Source organism: Suricata suricatta, chromosome 6, assembly GCF_006229205.1.
Source record: "Suricata suricatta isolate VVHF042 chromosome 6, meerkat_22Aug2017_6uvM2_HiC, whole genome shotgun sequence".
Lineage (NCBI taxonomy): Eukaryota > Metazoa > Chordata > Mammalia > Carnivora > Herpestidae > Suricata > Suricata suricatta.
The window spans coordinates 91,852,009-91,873,532 of NC_043705.1; the positions used below are offsets into that span (position 1 = coordinate 91,852,009).

The 21,524-nt window shown below is 45.0% G+C and overlaps 1 protein-coding gene across 1 annotated transcript in view; it reads right to left on the reverse strand.

The window, feature by feature from the left end:
• Positions 1 to 3,520: 3,520 nt before the first annotated feature.
• TENM2 (teneurin transmembrane protein 2) overlaps positions 3,521 to 21,524 on the reverse strand; it is a 1,222,720-nt gene continuing 1,204,716 nt past the window's right edge. The window contains exons 30-33 of the mRNA XM_029942895.1: positions 20,094 to 20,390; positions 17,012 to 18,626; positions 7,268 to 7,398; positions 3,521 to 5,626 (exon numbers count right to left, since the gene is read on the reverse strand). Of these exons, the coding sequence (XP_029798755.1) occupies positions 4,865 to 5,626; positions 7,268 to 7,398; positions 17,012 to 18,626; positions 20,094 to 20,390 (2,805 nt within the window). The 3' untranslated portion in view covers positions 3,521 to 4,864. The remainder of the gene's footprint in view (positions 5,627 to 7,267; positions 7,399 to 17,011; positions 18,627 to 20,093; positions 20,391 to 21,524) is intronic.

The window sequence follows — 21,524 nt, forward strand, 5'->3', positions numbered from 1 at the left end:
GAGAGAACTTGCAGTCCTCTCCCCTAGGCTTTACACTTTTGTTTATTTTAGAGAGTGCATGTGTGGGGGAGGGGTTGAGGTGGGGGGGAGCGAAGGAGGTGCATGTGCATGCACATCTTGAGCAGGCTCCAGGCTCAGTGTGGAGCCCAACTTGGGGCTCTATCCCATGACTCTGGGGTCGTGACCAGAGCCGAAATCAAGAGATGGGTGCTCAACTGATTGAGCCACCCAGGCACCCAATGGGCTTTACATTTTTATGCATCATTTCTATGTGCCCTTGAGCCTAGGGTGTTCCACTGATTGGCTTGTTTCTCCTCACACCTTAGACTATGAGATCTTGGACCATGATGTACTTATCTCTGTATGGCCAGCTCTGACAGACCCGGGGACAAAATTGTGTGTGGTGATTGAATGTTGATGGATGTTTCAATGGGTGTCTTTCTCATGCAGCCTGTCTTTATGTTGCTGAGACCTTCAACCTTCCAAATGTCAACCTTGAGGTCAGCCCTTGAGGATATGAACCAGGGTTTCACACTGAGAGTACCTGGTCATGTTCCCTAGGTCTGGGAGAGGGCAAATGCCACGTAGAGTGGGATTTGAGGGAAGGTCCTTTCATCATCCCAACCCCTGCCTAATAATCTTCCCCACATGATAAATGGCTCATTCCTCAACACTTAGAAAACCTGTGTTTGGAGCAAACATTTAAAAGTAATAAAAACTCACATTTCCTGAGTACTTACCATATGTCAGTGATACATACAGTATCTTATTTAATCATCATGGCAGCCTTGTTCTTACTAATCCTCATGGACAGGTGAGGGAATGGAGGCTCTTGGACATGAGCTACTATGCCAGAGACTGCTGAGATCACTGGTATCCAGTCTCCTCTTCTGAGAGTCATAGACTACATTTTCTAGTCCCTTTTGCAGCAGGTGGGTCCATAGATATATGAGAGTGGAGAGGGCTATGTCTCATTTTCAAGTGTGGCTCATTCAAAATACAATAGTTACACACATGGTCTTGGATCTTTTTCATCAACCAGCTCAATGGAGAGGATGTCAAAGATTCTGAGGACCTGGAAGACCAAACTGCAAGATGCAAGGAGACTGGGGCCCTGAGTGACTGTGTGGAGCAGAGCCAGTCCCATCCCTGACCCACAGTGGATGACTATGAGTAAGAATTCAACTTTTTTTGTGTTAACTTATGTTGGGCATATCTCTTACAGCAGCTATTACTATTTACTCTAATGTAGCCATCTCAAGCTCCCATGTTTAGTGAGTCATGGATGTGTTTCCAGGCAGGCTGTCTTTGCACAGTTCTATCCCCTGAACTGCCTGTCTAGAATTCTATATCAAGGTGCAAATGATCTGGGAGAGGTCAAGCATTCCCTCCTGACTTTCTAGGACCATTCTAGCCTGAAAAAAGGCAGGAGAGGATTTTTGCCCAAGGCTGTCTTCCCCTTCTGTGTTACTGATTCATGTGTGTGTATTGTGAGGGACTGGACAGGTCTAGGTGTAGGAGGAAACTGATAGAATATCCAAAGATGGTTGGCATACAGGAGGAGAATTTCAGGCTCTAGTGAATTTCTGGCAACATGTGTGATTCCTTGTCTGCCATACTATGTGGCCACCCCTTTGGGTCCATCTGCCGCTTTTGAGTCTGTCTGGGGCAGAGGAGCTCTGGGCTAAATGAGCCCCCCACTGGCTACTTGCCTGTGATTGTCATGTTTGGTCCCACCGGCTGTTTCTACCCAGGGAGACACAACACAGTAACCCGTTCGTAGTTCCCACCAAACCAGGATTCAGGCTGGCCCCATGATCAGCTGGAGGCTGCTCTGTGAGTGCATGTCCATGGGGCCCTGACACCACTTGGATTAAAGGCAGGTAGCAGCTGGACCAAAGCACATAGGAGGAATCCTCTCCTGCCTCCCTCCTGCAGAGAAATGGCCTAACTCACTGCACTTGGCAAAAGTGTTCACATATGCTTGTGAGAGGGAAGTTGCCCGAAACATTTTTGTTTTCCTGTGTGGTTTACTGAATCATAAGCTCACTCTGCTGATAACACTAACAGGGCCCATGAGACGTGACACCTGAGGTGAAGCAGGCCAGCCTTGCCTCTCTCCCTCTTTCCTTCCACCTGGGGAAACCACCCCTGGCCTGGCTGGATGACTGGGAAGGCGACAGTGACTCGAAGCCCCAGAAGGGTGGTGGTGTGCTACCTAGAGCTCTTGGGGGAGGCTTTGAAGTCTGCCACAGCTGGGCTTGAGTCTTAGTCCACCACTACTGGCTTCGGATAATTGGCCTCAGTTTCCTCATCTGCAGAGCGAATGATACCAGGAGCTCATCCTTGCAATCCAGCCACTCAGTTCACTACCATTTCCTTCTGAAGTTCCAGATGCCTTCCTATCAGGTCAGTGGCCACCAGCCTTCTCCTTCACTTCACACAGATGGTCATGTCCACTCTCCCTCCCTGTTCTCCACACTGCATCCAGAGCACTTGTGTATGAAATGGAAAGACTCCCTCTTGTTTTTAATTAAAGACGGGAGGCCTTTTTCTTTTTAATCTGCGCGTTGTCTGATTCCTGCTAACCTCTTTTGAGTTCAGACTATCTCACCTCAGTGCCTTTGGATGTTCTGTTCCTGGAGCTTGAATGCTTTTGAGCCTCTTCACCTGGTTAACTCTTACTTTCAGACCCCAGCAACCTCCGTGATGTTCTTAGTCTAGGTCACTCTCCAGTAATGTGCTTCCATAACATTATACATCTATCCTTCTTTCATCGCTTGGTGTAATGATTTGACTATCATCTGTTTACATCCCCGGCCCTTAGTTTCAAGAGGTGAGGACCCATGTTTATGCCTGCCCACCTCCTTTATCCCCAGAACTTAGCACAGGACCTGGCACACGACAAGCTCTTTGTATAATGTTGCTGAGTGAATGAAAGATGGGGGTTAAATGAAAATATTGTGTGGGGAGCACTTAGCACTGCTCTTGGCATTAGTAAGCATCAATAAATTTAGCGATTGATTATGGTACTCCTCTAACGGTGGCCTTGGTGGAAGAATATTCACCCAAATCGTAAGTGTTCTTATTTAGGTAGCCCTACGTGTGCAAATTTGGGGGTAAATTAATCTGGAAGAAAGTATAAACACAGATAAATGCACGTCTCCCAGTGTGACAAGAGAGTTTTCCCTCATTTGCTGCCGACACTTCCTGGAAGTAGAAAGTGTCATCAGGGAGAAGCCTGACTGTCCCCTGAGGGCTGCAGGGACCCATCCATGCAGCCTGGGGTCCAGCCCCAGGCCCAGACTTTCCTCTCACCTCTGATCCATGCAGAAAGGGGGCTGTAGATGCAGGCAGAGATCATTCTAGCCTTTAGAGCAGTTTGGGGAGCACTGAGCTCTTACAACAGTTCCTCCTAAAACTTAGAATACCAGCTCGGCCTGTACATCTCAAAGCTCCCCTTTCCTCTGGCACCCTTCTCCTTTTCCTCACCTCAAAGCATTTCCACAGAAGACCAGTGTCCACAGGAGTTTTAGAGACTTTATTTATGTATAAACAATTTAAACACTTTGCCATAAATTATCTTTGCCTGTCCCTAGTCTTTGCTTAGCAGCAAATTAAAATTATATAAAAACTCGATGAACAATTCATACATGTATATTACAAAAAAGTTCCTGTACCAAAGTTCTTATTAGACTTTTTTTTTTTTTTAATTTTTTGTTTTTTGTTTTTTTGTGGGTTTTTTTTTAAATTTTTTATTTTCTCTCCTCGTGGTGACTGTCATGTGATTGTCTCAGTTTCTGGACCAAACAAACACACTAATAATTTAAAATCTGAAACAGTGATTGTGCCTTGAGGCTTATGTATGTACAGGGTGATCTGAAGTGGTGCCCGTTAGCAAGAGTGTCACAATGCCACACCTCTACTGCAACTGATACCCACAAACTACGGAATCTAAACAGACTACACCCTGTAACTGCGTATTACTGTCCACAATGGAATCTTCAAAGACAAAAGAGTATGAAATTTATCTGTAGTGATTATAGCCACCATTTTGAATTAAATTTTACACTCTGCGCTCAAATAAATTAGCTCAGGCCGGACTAAGTTGGGACCTGAGAGTTAAGTGCTGAACGGTATTATCTCGCTTTGATTTTTGATAGTAATTTCCTTTTTTTGTGTGTTTTTAGTTTTTTTTTTCTTTAAAAAGTATTTCCAGTGCTCACTCTTTCACTTGTATCCCCCCCCTCCCCGGTCGCTACACACAAATCACCCCCAAAGTCATGTTTTCAATGCACCTGTATTGGTTGAAATGAAAACATCTGTGGTATTTGTCCAACAAGCAGTCTGATCGTTTTCCTCAGCTGGTCTGTGACGCGGGCCCTGGTGAATGTGTCTGCGTCGCTCACGTGTGGATGAGTGAGGTAATAGAATAGGAGGCCTTCTTGTCTTCACGTCTTTGTGTTTCGGTCTGTGTGTACGTGTTTTGTTTTGTTTTTAGTGTTTTGTTGTTTTGTTTTTCTGTTCTCTTGTTCCTTTTAGACATTTTGTCTTTTTTTTCTGTGTAGACCCAGAACAAGTGGGTCATATTTTAGGGGAACTTGAACCATTGTGTGCGTGTGTTCATTCATTCGTTTATTTTGTTTTCTCAGAATTTTCAGCCAGGCTTTAGTCTGCTTCAGGATGTGGGAATTCTTGCTTGGATAGTAGCATTTGAACTCAAAAAATGTGAGCTTTCTTGCCACTTGATATCCTAACGCAGCCTGGCCTTAGTGCCCCTGTTAGGTCTTCATCTCCTTAGGAGAGGAGATAACAGTTACTCCTGCCCAGCCATCCAGACAAGGAATGGCAGCAGATTATTTTGTTACCTCTTTCCCATCTCATTCTGTCTTAAAAACTGGATGTTGCTGCTACTGTCTGCAAGCTCTGGGTATTGCTCTACAGGAAGCACGTAATACCCCTCGTAACCTTGCACACGTCCCGTGCTCAGGAGCTGCTGCTTCTCGCCCTCAGTCCACAGGCGGCTCCCCTCTCTCCCATCCCTGGCTTTCTGCTGCTCCTTGGCCCAGGCAGTGCCCAGGGCCCTCTGTCTCGCCTGGTCCAGGACGCGGGCCTTCTCTTCGTCCAGGGTGTCGGGGGTGAGGCCATAGCGGATGCTGAGCAGCAGCGTGGAGTACTGGAACTCAATGTTGGTGAACCTTCGAGTCCTGCCGTTGACCAGCAGTGTGGGCTGTGACACGGTCACGTTCACCCCATTCTCTAGCACCTTGCGGCCGATGGTGGTGCCCAGCGTGACCAGGTCGCCATCCGCCGAGCCGATCTTCACAAAGTAATGGGTGTCCTTGCCTTCGATGCTGTAGTGCATCTTGTCCAGGTAGTAGGCGTTGTTCAGCACAGAAGCCACCTTGCGGCTGTCCTCACTGGCAATGCTGGACACACCAGTGGTCACTTGTCCTTCTTTGATGGCAAACATGATGCCTTTGCCAATGATGGGTGTGGTGGTGGCAAACCAGTGGCCTGCTTTTTCTCGGATGTTGGCATGGAGCTTTTTAGAGATAACTTGCCCTTCCAGAGCCATGAAGGCCTGATTATGCCTCTCCGTCGTCTGCTGGACACCTGTAATGAGCTGTGGGCAGAAGAGAACACAGAAGGCTGAGATGATGGTCCGGGCAGTTCTTTGCATGGGCCAAGAAGCTCATTAAAAAAAAGGATCAGAAAGGGGAATGCTTGGACCCCCTGCAAGAGCCAGTCTTATATCTATAACGATATGAGCTAATGCAGTCCTACCTTTTGAAACTAGCAGAAGCTGGCTGGTTCCCAGTGCTCTGATGGTGTGACCTGTCTGCCTTGTACCTGTGACCCTAACTAAAAGGACGGTGCAGAGGTTTGCCACCTTGCTGACATCTGCACCCAGGCCTACCCACTTACCATGTCTCTCCATTATTGGAGAAGAGAGAGTCACTCAGCCCTTGGATGGTTTGGCACCTGCCTTGCACACTTCAGACCCAGGACTATCCTGACCTGAAAGGCAGGGTGTTTTTTTGAGAAGCTATGAACCCTGCTGCTGTGACCTAGATTTTTTCTGAGGCCAATGACCTGAGCATTCATTAACTTCCTTGGGTTAAGACCTTGCTACTCAAAGCATGGCTAGTAGCAGAGGAATGGCCGGGACCTGCCTTGTTAGAAAAGCAGAATCTCAGGCCTTATTCCAGGCCTACTGGGTGAGAAGCTACCTCTTAACGAGACATTCTCTAGGCGGTTTGTGTGCATGTTAATGTTTCAGAAGCACCAGACTAAGAGGTTCTGGCATTGTGGGCCAGAGGGAATCTCCTCCGGCTTTGAGTCATTTGCTTTGGATCCTAGCCCTGGTTCTGCAGAGGGACGAAATCACCATTATCTCCTTGGCCTTGAGCTCTCTACTCACAAATTACAACTCATCTCAATTGGTGGTTGGGGGACAGGCTGGGATAATGGAAGAGGTTGTGTTTGGGAGGTAACAGCACTTAGATAAATGAGAGAAATGATGGCTATTCATCCACTGAGTGGTCCCCGAAGGGCAGAACAGAGAGAACGTTGTTCTCAATTACCCACCAGCTTCCTTGTCTCTCTCTAGTTACACAGTGTGGATGATTATTCAGAGCAGCTGAGACCTTTCAGACTTTTATGTTGCTGGGCACTGTTCTGTAACAGGGGCTATCTGAACACTGTTGCCCACCCTCCTGTCTGACCATGCCAGTGTATCTGCGGCACCCAAATGGAAACTGACCACCTCTCGGTCATCACTGAAAGACCCAAGCACAAATTATGTTCTGAAAACTCAATCTGTATACATTTGGGCCATAAAACGCTGATGTTTTATGTCAGGCATAAAAATGTTCTTTAATGGGATAGAAACTGCAAACCACCGTTATATTATGTCCCATAAAAGCCAAAAGGGTTATGATCTTATAGGCAGTGCAGATGGTAGGTTGCTGCTAGATTTCTCGGTGCTGTTGTTAATCAAGGAGTGACTCAAGGGTATGTACTGAACAGATAATGATACCACAATTAAGGTAATAATTGAGGTTAGGAAGAAATATGTGCTGCACCAGACAGGTGACAGCCCTGACATTCACTTTCCTGGGAAGTCACAATGTTTCAGGCACCTTTTTATACCCAGCTCTGATGTTTTCCTCCTCTACTGAAATGCCCTTGGCTCCCATGTGGTTCTGTCTGCAACAGGGAATGAGGACAATCATTCAGATTCTTGGCAGGAACCTCCGCTTACCTGTCCATTCTCACTGGCTTGACTCTCTGACAATTCATAGGGAGGAGGCACGAAATACATTTTGGCTCTTGGGAAGCCAGGAATTATGTTGCTAAGCTGAAATCCAAACATCACAAGCCAGCTTTTCACATCTATGGTGGAAACAAAAATAAAGATTTCTGAATCATGATGGATGGAAAGCAGTTGAGGATCTTGGAGAGAGAACAAAACAAAATGGGTGGTTGGGTGTGGAGTCCAGCTGGGGAAGGAGGCAAAAGCTGGTGAAGGTCTCCTGGTCTGGACCCAGAGCTGCTTTACATGGGTCCTAGGAAAGATGTCACATGATATCCCCCATGTGGTGATGTAGGAGGCCAGTGCTGACATAAGAATCTAGTTTTGATTCCCCTTACTTTGTGACCTTGTGTAAGTTCCTGCCCCTCTCTAAGGTTCAGGTTCCTCAGTGTTGGGTTGTTATGACGGTTGAAAGAGAAATTCACGCAAAGGACTTGTCTCAGTGCCTGGGACCTAGATTGCTCAATAAAATGACCTCCTTCACTTGGCAAGTATTTAAGGAAGCATCGTTTTAGGCCAGTCATTGTGTTTGGAAGCTGGAGATACAGTGATCAACTAGATGGAGAAGTGATGATTATTAACACTGTGCAAGACATTGGCAGGGGCAGGAGACTGCCCTGAGGCTGGCTCATTATGGAAAGGGCATGCCAAAGGCATACAGAATGCCCGAAGTCTTCTGGCTCCTGAGATCCTTTTTTCAGGTAGCTACTCTTCAGAGAGAGGCCAGGAGAGTGCTCTTGCATGCCCAGAGTAAGACTTCCCGTCCCCTGCCAGTGTCACGACTGAGTCCCTTGCTTTGGGAATTCTATCTCTCGTCCCATTGTCCTGCTGTCCGTTGAATGATTCAGGCTCTCAGCGTAAGACTGTAGGCCCCAGGCTGCCTTTCCTCCTTCTACAGTGATCAGTAGAGAGCCTTGGACATAAATTCCTTGCAGCAGTCAAAGCCTCACCCATGCCATCATCCTGCAGTCCAGCCGGAATCTCCCTTTTATGCTCCTTATTCCTGTTTATAATGGGCACCCCAACATCATGCCCTATGTCTCCCCACTTCTCCTACCATTGCTGGGCCTGGAGGTACAAGGGCTCCTTGTCGCAGTCATTACTGACCCCTGGGCCACTCACTCACCTGCATTTCTTGGTGATTTCCTGCTCCACTGTCCTTCTCTCCACCTGTTTCTAAATTTGTTCTTAGTGATTTCATTATATGTCTTTCCAACATTCTGGCCTCTTCATTCCTTTGATGACCGCCCACCCCTATATTAATTCTCTAGACCCTGTCATCACCAATAATTCTGATCTCCCATTATCTCAATTTCATACACATCACCCTCTGACCATCACCTGGACTCTTTCTAGTTTACTCCTTTTTGTAACCTGACACCCATGCTCCTTGATCCTCTCCTCCTCCCAGGGATCTTCAAAACATCCTGAGTTTCTTGTCCCTATTCCTCAACATATCTATATCTATATCTATATCTACACACATAATATCATATATCTACATATCTATCTATCTATCTATCTATCTATCTATCTATATACACCTAGCACATATCCATAGCCAATCATTAGAATCATTCCTCATATATTTTCCCAGATCCTGTTTCCCGTTCTCACTTTATTACTTGCTTGGTGAAATCACAATTTTGGTTAAATCCATGTTTGCCCCTTCCTTATTTGGATCTGTGCAGCTAACTGTGGCTGGAGAAACAAACATAACTGCACTGACTGGTGTCCCTTTAAATTCCTGACTGTGAACCCCAATTGTGCCTTCCTGCTGCCTGACAATGTTTCCTCTATCAGTCATTCTTCTCCCATTCCATTCTGCTGGGTGATGTTACCTTTCTCCTCTCTCTTAACACTCTCAAAATCTGCTTTCCCTTCTCACTAGAGCAGCTGACATTGTTTCCTATTCTGAAAACAAAAACAAAACCAACTCTTGTTAAGGTCATGAATGACCTCCATGTTGCTAAGTCAGATGTTAATCTTGGGTCCTCCTCTTATTTGACTTAACTGAAATACTTGACAAGTTGAATGCTCCTGCTTTTATTTTCTTCTTGGCTTTCTGGCCAACACATTCACTTGCTTGTCCTTCTCTGTAGTAGCAATTCCTTGTCCCTTTTTGGTTCCTCCTCATCTGCCTCCTGATCTCTTTAATGTTGGAATGCCCTAGACTCGGTCTGTGATGATCACACTGTCTACTCTTGCAAACATGGTTTTCTTGTCCATCCTTAAGGCCCTAAATACCATCTAAATGCTGATGCTGACTCCAAAATTTATATCTCCATCTTGTACCTCTCCTTGAACTCTAAACTAATATATCTAATTACATTTCGAACTTTTGTCCAAAACTGAACCCCTGATCTTCCTCCCCAAATCTGTCCTATCACAGACTTTTCCATCCCAGATAATGGCCACTCCGTCCTTCCAGCCCCCATCCTTGACCCCTTTCTTTTCCTTGCTCTCCACATCTAAATCCGTCAATAAATCCTTTACTTTTTTTTTATTGAGATAATATTCACACAACATAAGATTCATCATTTTAACCATTTTAAAGTGCACAGTTCAGTGGCTTCTAGTACATTCACAATGTTGCACAAGCATATTACTATTTGATTCCAGAACATTTTCATCACCTCAAAAAGAAACCTTATACCTATTAGCAGTCATTCTGCAGTCTCCTTTTCCCTCGGTCCCTGACCACCACCAAACTGCTTTCTCTATCTCTGTGCATTGGTCTATTCTGGACATTTCTTATAAATGCAGTCATACAATATGTGACCTTTTGTGTCTGGCTTCTTTCACTTGGCATAATGTATTCAAGGTTCATCCTTGCTGTAGCACGTACCAATAGTTCATTTCTTTTTTATGGCTCATAATACTCCATTGTTTGTATATATTTATCCATTCATCAGTTAATGGATGTCTGGTTTTTACTTTATTTATTTATTTTTACTATTGTGAATAATTCTACTATGAATATTTGAGCACAGATTTCTGTTTAAAAACCCATTTTCAGTTCTCTTGCTTATATACATACTTAGGCATGAAAAACAGAACAGAACCTGTGTCTACTTCTGGTCACTTCATCTGGGCTTCTAACTGACCTCCTTGCTTCCAGCTTTCTGCCCCACGTATCTTATCAGCATAGCAGGCAGAATGAGCCTTTATTTATTTATTTTTTTATTTTAGAGAGAGAGTGAGAGAGCATGAACAGAGGAGAGGGGCAGTGGGAGAGAGAGGAAGAATCCAAATGCTGAATACAGAGCCGGACATGGAGCTCAATCCTATGACCCTGGGAAGATAACCTGAGCTGAAATCAAGAGTCGGACACTCAACTGAATAAGCCACCCAGGCGCTCCCAGAATCAGCCTTTAAACCTGGAGCAGACCATGCCATTCCTCTGCTGAGAACAATTTAGGAAACCCTCTTTTTTCTCAGTGAAGAAGCTAAAGTTTTCCTAACGGTCTATAAGGGCACGCACTCATCTGTTGGATCTCACGTCTCTCTTTCTCTTCCTTGCTCACACAGCTCCAGCAATGATGCTGTTTCTTGAACATTCCAGGCACACACTCATCTTGGGGACTTTGGACCGAGAAGCTCCTCTGCCGAGTGTCCTTCCCTAAAAGTATTTCCTGGCTCTCTCACCTCTTTTAAGTCTTGTTCAAATGTTGCCTCTTCAATAAGGTAACCCAACCACCACATTTAAAACCTGCCCCTCTTCTCCACTGCCAGCAATGCCAAGTCCCCTTACTCTGTTCATTGTTCCCACCCCCTGTCACTAAAGTGGTCACATTCTGACATGCTATATCATTTGTGAACTTACTGTTTACTGTCTGTCTCTCTCAGAATGTAAGTTCCATCAAGGCAGGGAGGTAAAAGTTTTGTTTTATCCACTGATGCCCTCCCAGGTCTTATGATAGTGCCTGGCACTATAAGTGCCTTACTTATCAGTAAGTATCCACGGAGTGAATAAATGAAAGAACACTGAATTTTTGTGGCAAAAGCTGCCCTGACTAGTGTAAGATTGACAGAGGGACTAATGGTACCTGTGTGAGAGCATGATTCTGAAGAGGTTAAGAAGACATAACCACCTCCTGTCCTGGGCCTGCTGTAAGGGGTTTAATGTTAGCTTTGCTACTAAACATATAGGCATAAAAGAACCTTCTGATGAGAGGGAATCTGGGATCACATTCCATCCATCATCCTTGGGCACAGACTAGTTCCTTCAATAACTTGGTAACTACTGTTTTAGTGATAGCCTATGGAAGAGTCATTTAAGAATATAGGTTTGCAGTTGCCTTAAAAAGTGTGTATGCATCAGCAGAGAGAGGCCTGGCTCTAATCCAGCAATGAACATCTATTCTGTGCAAGGTAGGTGCTGACTGCTGTAGAGGGTGAACTTCCCAACTTTGGATATTCATGGTTACTCACTGCAATTGTTTTGCTATATCTAGGTGTTACCTATAGTAGTATTTAGTCAATGATTCAAAAAAAATTTTTTTGCCTGTTCCATTTCAGTCCATTTTTTAATTATTTTTTAAAGTTTGTTTATTCATTTAAGTTTATTTGAGAGAGACAGAGCACGAGCAGGGGAGGGGCTGAGAGTTAAGGAGAATCCCAGGTAGGCTCAGTGCTGTCAGCACAGATCCTGATGTGGAGGTCAAACTCACAAAACTGAAATCATGACCTGAGCCGAAATCAAGAGTTAGACGCTTAACCAACAGAACCACCCAGGTGCCCCTAAGTTTATTTATTTTGGGGGAAGTCTGGGTGTCTCAGCTGGTTGAGGATTTAACTTCTGCTCAGGTCATGATCTAATGGTATCTGAGTTTGAGCCCCACATTGGGTACTCTGCTGTCAGAACAGAGCCGGGTTTGGATCCTCTGTCCCCTTTTCTCTGCTCCTCCCCCCTCGAGTGCAAGCATGCCCACTATCTTCTCTGTGTCTCAAAAATAAATAAGCTTGAGAGAGAGAGAGAGAGAGGGAGAGGGAGAGGGAGAGCACGAGTAACTTAGTGCAGGTGAGTGGGGAGGGTTAGAGAGAGAGTCTCAAGCAGGCATCATGCTGTCAGCACGGAGCCCAATTCAGAGCTCAGACCCACAAACCATGAGATCACGACCTTAGCCAAAATCAAGAGTTGAATGCTTAACCTGAACTACCCAGGCACCTCCACTTAAGTCCATTTTAAAAAAGAAACTTTGTTATTACCATAAATAGGAAAGCAGACTCACTTGATGCAAACAGAATAACTAAAATGAAAGAAAACAAAGCTATGTAATTAAATTAGAGCAGAATTTTTGTTACCTGCTACTGAGGGAGTCTCAGACCTGCTCTCTTTGTTAAAAGGGGGAGTTGGAAGTGTTAATAAGGTGTGAAGTACACAGCAGTGTCAGGTGGAGACTCTCTTGGACTGGATTGGAAGAATAAAAAGAGCACTAGAGAGTCAAACTTTCCTCATCTGTGTTTCCATATTATTTAATACCTCATCTGTACACCATATAAAATCATCCCCTCTTTCATCAGGGGAACGTAGGATATGTGGGGAATCCCCAGAAAGGCAAGCAAGGTCTTGCTCTCAAAGACTTTCCCTACCCTGATCTTTTCACTTCAGGGATCCCTCCCTAGTACTCAGGAGATGAGGTTGAAAACCCCTTGCCTTTGAGACTGGAAGTTTTAACAGCCGCTCCCATGAACACCAACAGGCGGGTCATCTACCGGTTTTCCTTTTCCTTAAAGTTTCTAATGTGGCTTAGTTTCTGAGTCGAAACCTATTCTGAAATGTTTATTCACATTGCTCATCTCCTCTACCCTGTAGAAGGCACTTCGGCACCACACAAACACCCCTCATCCTTTTGGAAGCAATTAGCGTTATCTGGTGACAGCCTCCCTAAATAGTCTGTAGAGAGGGAGCCACTGGGGCAGGAGCCAGAGAGGTGGCTGCTCGTAATGGCTCATTACTGTCCTTCTCTCATGTTCTTCAGGGTATGTGATTATGTTGGGGCCACGGAGCATACTGTCTGTCTCTGAAAACACTGTCCGAACAGCATCTTAGGTGTTAAGTGTAGATCTGAGAAGAGTGTAATGTGAGAAGGAGGTTGTGCCTTCCTCCTCCCTTAGGGAAATTAAACTCCACATCATGCTTACATGTGCCTAAGGTTTGTGAGCTCACAGACCTGCCAGGGAGAAAGGATGGGGACAAAATACAAGTCATTGCGGATGACACCTAGGACATTTGTTTAGCTCACATTTGTCTAGGGTTTCAGGTTGCCAAACCTGACAGGACAGTTTGGATCTGTTTTGGGGTAGATCTGGAGACTCCTCCCCACATTCCTCAGAGAATTATGCAGAGGTAGTATCTCCACTCTTCATCTTTGAACTCCACCAAGTTTATGGCTACCTATAAATAACAAACACATTCCTATCTTTTATTAGCCTTAGCGCTATGCTAGGCATTTAACACTCATTTACTTTTTACAGCCTGGTGGGGTGGGTGCTATTATCACCATTTTGCTGATGAAGAAATAAAGCCTCAGAAAGTTTAAGATCTCATCCAAGTTACACAGCAAGTAAGGAGCAAGGCCAAAATTGGAGTCTTGAGGTGTACTTGGGTTCTAACATCAGAATGAACAGGCCTGGCTTGGGGATGGGCATGGTCCCCATTTGCCCAGGACTGAAGGAGCTTCCTGCACTGCCAAAACTGGAAAAGACCAAGGCTCTGAAGGCTGTTGGAGAAGGGAATCTGCCTCCCAATCTGTTTTTTTAAAAACATCCTTTCCCCTAATACCTGTTTATCACAGATCTATCAATTGTCAGTATATTACCTTAAAAAATACCTGTTGGAAAGGGTGCTGCTTTGGAGCCCATGATTGGGAAAGGCACCCCTTCTGGCCCTCTTTCATCCCTCCCAGTGGCTACACCTCTGCTCCAGCCCGGACGTCTTTGAACTAACAGGCACTGTATGCTGTCCTCCTGCTTGCATTCCCAGGAGGAAGCAGAATCTCCCTCCACGCTCAGTAGCTGCCTCTTGCATTCAGAGTGCTCTGTTTCCAAAACATCAACAATTTTTTTTCTGAGCACCAGAAAGAGAAGGTTCTGTTCTCTGCGTTCCTCCTGACTACATCTTAATTACTTCTTCTGCTTAAATTGTGAGCGGCAAGTTCAACCACTCTGCTTGTCTCCTAAGTGGCAAATTAAGACTAATTTAGATGGGGTTTACAGATTAGTCAACATTCAAACAGCAGAGAATGATTTGGTGTTCTCTGCTGGGATCCCCTCTCCAGGGGGCTCATCTTGAATGGGCAGCAGGTGTGGGCTTGTGCCTGGTATGACACTGTGCTCCGCCTGGGCCCGCCTTTCCCCAGCTTGGACTGTTCACATCAGCTCTATGCACATGCTTCTCTAAAACTACCTTTTATTTTAGACTCTTTCAAATGGTTTCTGGATTCAATTTTGTTGGACTTAGTTCAACTTGATTTGATTCCCATTTATTGAGTCTCCATGAAGCACTGGAATGAGGAAAGGCATATTGCTTTTCAGAAAATTCTGATAATTCTTTTTTTCCTTTTCAGGAGAACCAGGAAAGTAGCTGAGGGGGTCAGTGAGGTTGACTGTGCTCTGTGGATGATTTTGTTTGGGCCTTGGCAGCTCTAAGAGTCCATTCAGCCCACTCTGAAAATGGCTTCCTTTTTATTTGACTCTGGCTGCCTCATCCATAAGTTGTCCAGGGCTTTGGGAAGCACATTCTGAAGGTAAACAGATTCTTTTCCTAAGGCTAAGACAGGCATGGTCTACCTTCCTATTCCCATTGTTTCCGATGTCTCAAATACTCTTCCTTTCCCTCCCCCTCTTCATAAAGGTCTCTGCTCAAATGCTGCCTCCTCAGATAGCCCTCTGTGAGGACCTTAAATATAGGAAACCTTTTCCATCACTCTCTGACTAAAACCTTATCCTATTTTATCTCATAGCACTTATTGTTACCTGATATGTATATGTATGTTTTCCTGACAGGTCCTTTAATTTTAAACTGCAGTGAACTGGGGGATAAAAGTCATGCTGAGCCATGGGGAAGAGAGACCACGGCAGAGTACCATGGCAGGGCCTCTCAATGAGGTGTGGTGAGGAGAGCAGGAGGGAACTGGCTTGCCCATACTTCCTGTGCTCAAGAGGTGCCAGCTGCTTCAGTTGTAGGGAGAATGCCAGGTTCAACTTCAAAGGCTCTGGAACTTGACAATGAGATACCACATTGTCACAAGTTGATCTTTAAGGTCATCTTTCTGCAGCATGGGACATTGAGGGCAGCCCTGTTGCTAGTTGCTGCTTCCCTTTCTGAGGGTGGGCAAGTAACACCTAGTCACCTGAGGGTAAGGACCTTTTGGGCTTGATGTCTTCTTGGCTCATGGCCAAGAACTGTGAGTTTCCTGAAACTTGGAGGGTCTTGGACTTGGGGTCCTTGCTGTTGCTCCTCTATAATGCATGGACAGTTTAGATGACCCTGGCTTCCTTGCTGAAAGTTGATCTCTTTGCATCCATCCATCCATCCTGATTTTCTTATTTCCCTGAGGATAAGGACTTTATCTTGCTCTCCACTGCATCTCTAGTACTTAGTGTATGTTAGATATTATGAAAATATTTGTTGAATGGGTAAATGGATAGAAGATGGATGGAGATACATGGATGGATGGTGAGGGACCCTCTTTTTACCAATTTCTCACTTTTCATAAGGAAGTAGATTATTTGCCCTCCTCAGCCCCTCTATCCATACTCTTCTCCAAGCTTCCTATGTCCTTTTGACTTTTGTTCTTAGACTTTCTTTAGCCTTGAGCTCATTTCTGCCAACCAAGATCCCCTTCCTTCTTCAGGGCCAGTATGACGTGGGGCCCTTTTGTGTACTACATCACAATTTTCAAATTTGAAGTCATCTACACACACATACACACCTGTTTGGGAGAAGGGTGTTTGTCTTGTTCATCATTGTATCCCTAGAATCTAGCATAATGCCACTCTATAAATTCTTGTTGAATAAATAGCAGACATCTATACAGTAGCACAGACTTAATTCTGCCTTGCATTATCATTGGCTGTTTGTATCTTGCCAGCTTGGTTGTGAGGTCAGGAACTGAGTCTTAGTCATCTCATGCCTATGGTTACTCAATGCTTCATTTATAAAGATAACGGTAATAGCATGAGCAGGTACTCTTTTGTGAATATTGACTGTCTAAATGCCGGGCACTAACCTTTACCTGCATTAAGTACATTGACTTCTTGTGATCACCCTGTGGAATTATTTTATTAGTGCCTTTTCACAGAGAAGAAAACTACAGCTCAGACAGATTAGACACCGAACTCGAAGTCCTTTGGCTTATAAGTAGAAGAGAATTTGAACCAGAGATTTCTGACACCAGAGTTCCATTATTTCCCCCTTCATAAAGCTGCTTTATGTAGGAAGAACTCTTATAAAAGCTATTTCAACTAAATGGATTTAAAAATGGTCAGGGCATCTTAAAACAGATCTGAAGACTGCTCTGTACTGGTGTCACTTGACTGTTCTAGATACTGTACAGACTAGTGTGTATAGCTCTCCAGGATTCCCCTATCATCAGAAGTAAGACTTTTTTTTGAAGTTGCTGACAGTCTACCAGGACAACCACCCCACAGGGAGCCACTGCCCAACTGAGGTGACAAAGTCCTCACCTGTCACGTAGTTCTTCAAATCCAGCTCATTGCTGAGAGGATTGTTGCTCTTGAACATATACAGGTTAAAGGGGGCTGGCTCCTTGCCCACGTTTTTCCACATGGTATAGTCTGGAGAGGTCCATCGCCCTGCTAGCACATCGTAATCACGCTGAGTGAAGTGGACCAGCTTGGTCAGGGGATCATAGAGTCCACCATGGAAGCCAATGACCATCTGGAAGTCAGGGTTGGAGTCAAAATAAATCTCCCCATAGGCCGTATACTGCAGTTGTTTGATCATGAGACCATTGATGCTGAACACAGCCAGAGGAGTGCCTGTGTTATCTGAGGCAACATAGTACTCCTCCCCACTGCTGCTCTCCATGGCAAAGAGGTGACCTTGGAGATCATAGTAGAGTGAGGTTATCTCTGAGTTGGAGTGATTATAGACATGGGTGATGCGTGTTGGGTTGTGGAGGTCAGAGTAGAAATACTGCAGGTGATGGCCCAGATTGGTCTTGTAGGAAGCCCGCCGCCCCACACCATCATAGCGGTATTGGACACTCCACCCACTGGCCTTGTTGTAGGCTCTTGTTAGGAGGCCCTTGGAATTATATTCAAAGATGTCAGCCCCTCTCTGGCACAGATAGCCATCATCATCAATTTTGTATTGCACATCACCCAGTCTGGTTATCCGATCCCGGAGATCATAGCGCAGGGGCATAAGGCGCACACTATTTCCCGGGTTCAGCAAATGAAGGTTCCCATTGAGGTCATAGCTATAGCGCCAGGTTGGGCGGTCATTGACAGCCACACTCTGGAGCTGCCCATCTCCATCGTAGTCATAGGTATACTTCGTGGTGTTAGCATAAGGCCCCAGTTTTAGCTCCCTCTTAATCACCCTTCCCATACTGTCATACTGCACTGTCATCCAGTACATAAGGGACCGAAACATCTCATACTGGACTTCCTTGATCCGCCCGTGGGTGTCAAAGTGTTTGCTGAGGGTCATTACAGCAGTGGTGATTATCTGGTTGATATCATAATAGATGACTCCAAACTTGCCAAAATGCTCCACCTTGCCAGAAATTTCGTCATAGCGGTAGAGGTCAACAGGAAGGGGGGTCTCACTTATGACAGGCTTGATGCTTGCAATCCGGAAGCTGTTGTCATGATAGGTGTAGTCAAACCTGGCATTGACCATGCCTTCCTCAGAGAACCTGTAGATCTGCTTGTCCACAAGTGGGCCAATCTTGCGGTACCTGATGGTGCAGGAGAAACCTCCACTCTGGAGACTGACCATTTTTAAGACACCAGTGGTCTCATCATACCCGAAAGTGACAGCAGTACTGTCATAGACAATCTCTGATAACTTGGAGAGTTTCCCATACTTGTAGAATACCTGGCGCCCAGTGCCTAAAAAGGATGTCTTGAGGATACGGCCATCATCACTGTAGTCAAAAATGACTGAAGCATTGCTTTCAGGGGGATTATAAATGTTGCGGATGTAGCCAATGGAGGTGTGGGTGGACATGCTGTGCCGGGCGACACTGGGCATGGTGACAGCGTGGAGACGGTCGGAGGAGTCATACTCAAATATGTACTGACGCTGACTCTGAAGCAGGAGAACCATAGACTGGAGGAAGAAGAGAGGGGAGGAACATGTGATTTGACTCTTTAGGACCAAGCACTCAAATGGACAAAATCTATTCCATTTTCCAAAATGGCAATTCAAAAGCCATGGAAGGATGGGGAAGTTTATACCAGATATTATGAGTAGATTGATTTCACTGGGCATGTTAATTCTGATGGACCATGGCCACTACCTGGACCAATGCTTCCCAAACTTTACTGTGCATATGAAATAACCAGGGCTCTTGTTAAAAGGCAGATTCTGGTCTAGTAGTTTTCTGGGGGATAAGAAGGGAACTGGCCTGAGAATCTGCTTTTGTAACAAGCTCCCAAGTGATCCTGACGTTGCTTGGACCATACTTTGAATAGAGAGGGCTCGAAGGACTGAGGCGAGAGGCACTGACTTTGCCTCCAGGCTCAATAACAAGAAATCCTGTGATTGTTAAGAAATGACTGACACTGGCCCAGCAGGAGACAGGTATGATACACATACTGTGCTTTGGCCACCCCTGATTAAATCTAAAGAGAAAGTGTATCTTCCATTTAGAAAATACTGAAAAGATTACGTAACCCAGAATCATCAATTTTTGGGGTGATAAGAATGGCCTCAAACTTGAGGCAACTGGGAGACTCTTGCCTCCTCTGGTCAACCACTCTAGTATTTTATGGCATAATGAGAACAGGATTCAGGGATTGACCAAAGGGACAGTAGCCCACCCTTACGGAGGAGGTCATAGCTCTGTCTGCAAGTGACTGCTGTAGTAGAGAGCAAGAAAGGAAGGAATAGAAATGGAACCCATGTCAAGATAGTACAGATGAGAAGCTCAAGCTTAGCAAGCCCCTGCCTAATGACTAGATGACCAGGACAGCCTTCAAAAGACTTGACTTGTGCCCCCAAGGAATCTCTTCTTACTGCTGCTCCAACCTGACACTTTTTGACACAAAGACCCAAATCTGGCACTTTCAGACACAAGGAATTATGTAGAGAGAATCTACTGGCTGTTTCAGCCAATAGGCCAAGTAGGAGGATCTCGTTCTGTGTGCTTGAGTTTTAGGCAAAATTCCCTTCCCTGATGGCTTATTTCCAGGCAAGGCAGAAATGAATCATTGCATTTCCAATTCATAAATAATGATTAGCTGTGATGCCAGTGGGATGATTCTGTCTGCTTCAACAGCACTTTTTCTTGTTTTTTTTTGGGGGGGGTTGGGAATAAAATTAGATAATCCACTCTTTTTGCTATTACTAAGTGTCTAGCACTTTTTTCTTTTAATGGTAATAGTGATGAGCTATGAATAACATTTTCCTTCAGATTTTCCTCCCTCTCAGTGAGGATGGGAGTGTGAGAGGAGACCTTGTAGAGTCAAAGTAAAGATTTTCAATGTCTTATGGCAAAGAATATCAGATCAGCTTAAAAAGAGCAGTGTGAATAAGGGAAAGCTCCAGTTGAGTGAGGGCAGCACATTCACTTACCTTGTCAAGGTAGGAGTAGCTCCACACTTTCCCATCGGCAAACATGCGGGACACGATTCGGCCCTGCTTGTCAATGTCTGTCCTTTCACTCATGGCTCCACGCTGAAGGCCAGCCAAGCGCCCATTGAAGAAGTATGAGACATTGACTGCCGCCAACCCACTGCTGGGGAGCCAGAGGAACGGGCGGCCCACCTGGTCATAAATGATCCTCAGGGTGAACTTCCGATGATCATCATAGATCTTTTCTGTACGAATATTCCGGTCATAATCAATAGACAAGAGATTTCTTCCATGGACCTACGAAAACACAATGGGCTTGGTATGAAAGATAACACCTGGGAATGTTAGCTTCTATGGAGGACATGGCTGACGTGGCCAGGGAACGAGTATATGTTGGAGGAAGAACTCACCTTGAAGTTATTTAGAGTAGTGTTTTTTAAACTCCTTTACATCATGGTACACAAAGAAAATGTTAATATTTGAAGGGTGCATTAGAATACAAAGTGAGGCCACTTATGGTCAGGGATGACTAATCTGGGCATAGCTGCCCTGAGCAGTCATGTACGCCATGCACTACCCAATTATAAGGAATGCCATCATATCAGAGAGAGTGAGAATTGGGAAAATTGTGCACTGCACAAATTAGCCATATATAATAGCCCTGGACACTGGGATTCTGACTGCTCTGCCTGGCCACCTTGGAGAGCAAGATAATTTGTATATTTGCACACTTTCAATCCTTTTTTGGCACATCACTAGCTGAGTAGCTAATGATCTTTAAGAGCAGATGCCAAGATTTCTTCTGAAACTCAAGTAAAGGTATCAAGGAGGGTGGGGAGGCTGTCATAGAAATCCACATTTTGCAAAGACCTGGGAATAAGACGGCTTATTGTTATGTGAACCTTTTTACTTCTATCTAGAGAAAAATCTTGCCACTGTCAAGGATGTAAGACATCAGTGGAAGACCTTATCAGGGCTGGGGAATTCCAACAAAGGGAACTGATTTACTTAGATTTGAAAGGGATAGTGGAACACATCTAGACATAATTTAATATTTATTTAGAAGTTGATCTGAACAGAGAAGAGTGCCTGTCCCAGAAGGCAGAGCTGGGTGACTAAACTCTGGTTAGGGGCAAAGGAGAGGGACTCTTGAGATTCAGCTAGTCCTAACTGGATAACTGGAAGTGCATAAAATGAGGCTGACTGAGCTCAGGTTCTTTCAACATAACTGGCTGCAAATCCAGATGTCCCCAGGGTGACCACTGAAGGCAAAGGAAGATGTACACAGGCAGAAAGAAAAGTGAGAGATATCTGGTACCTCCTTACCTTACCTAATTATTCAACAGCACCTAACAATAATGATGATGGTGATGTTGATGATGGTGGTGATAACTTTAACACATGCTGAGGGCTAGACCTAGGCAATGTTTT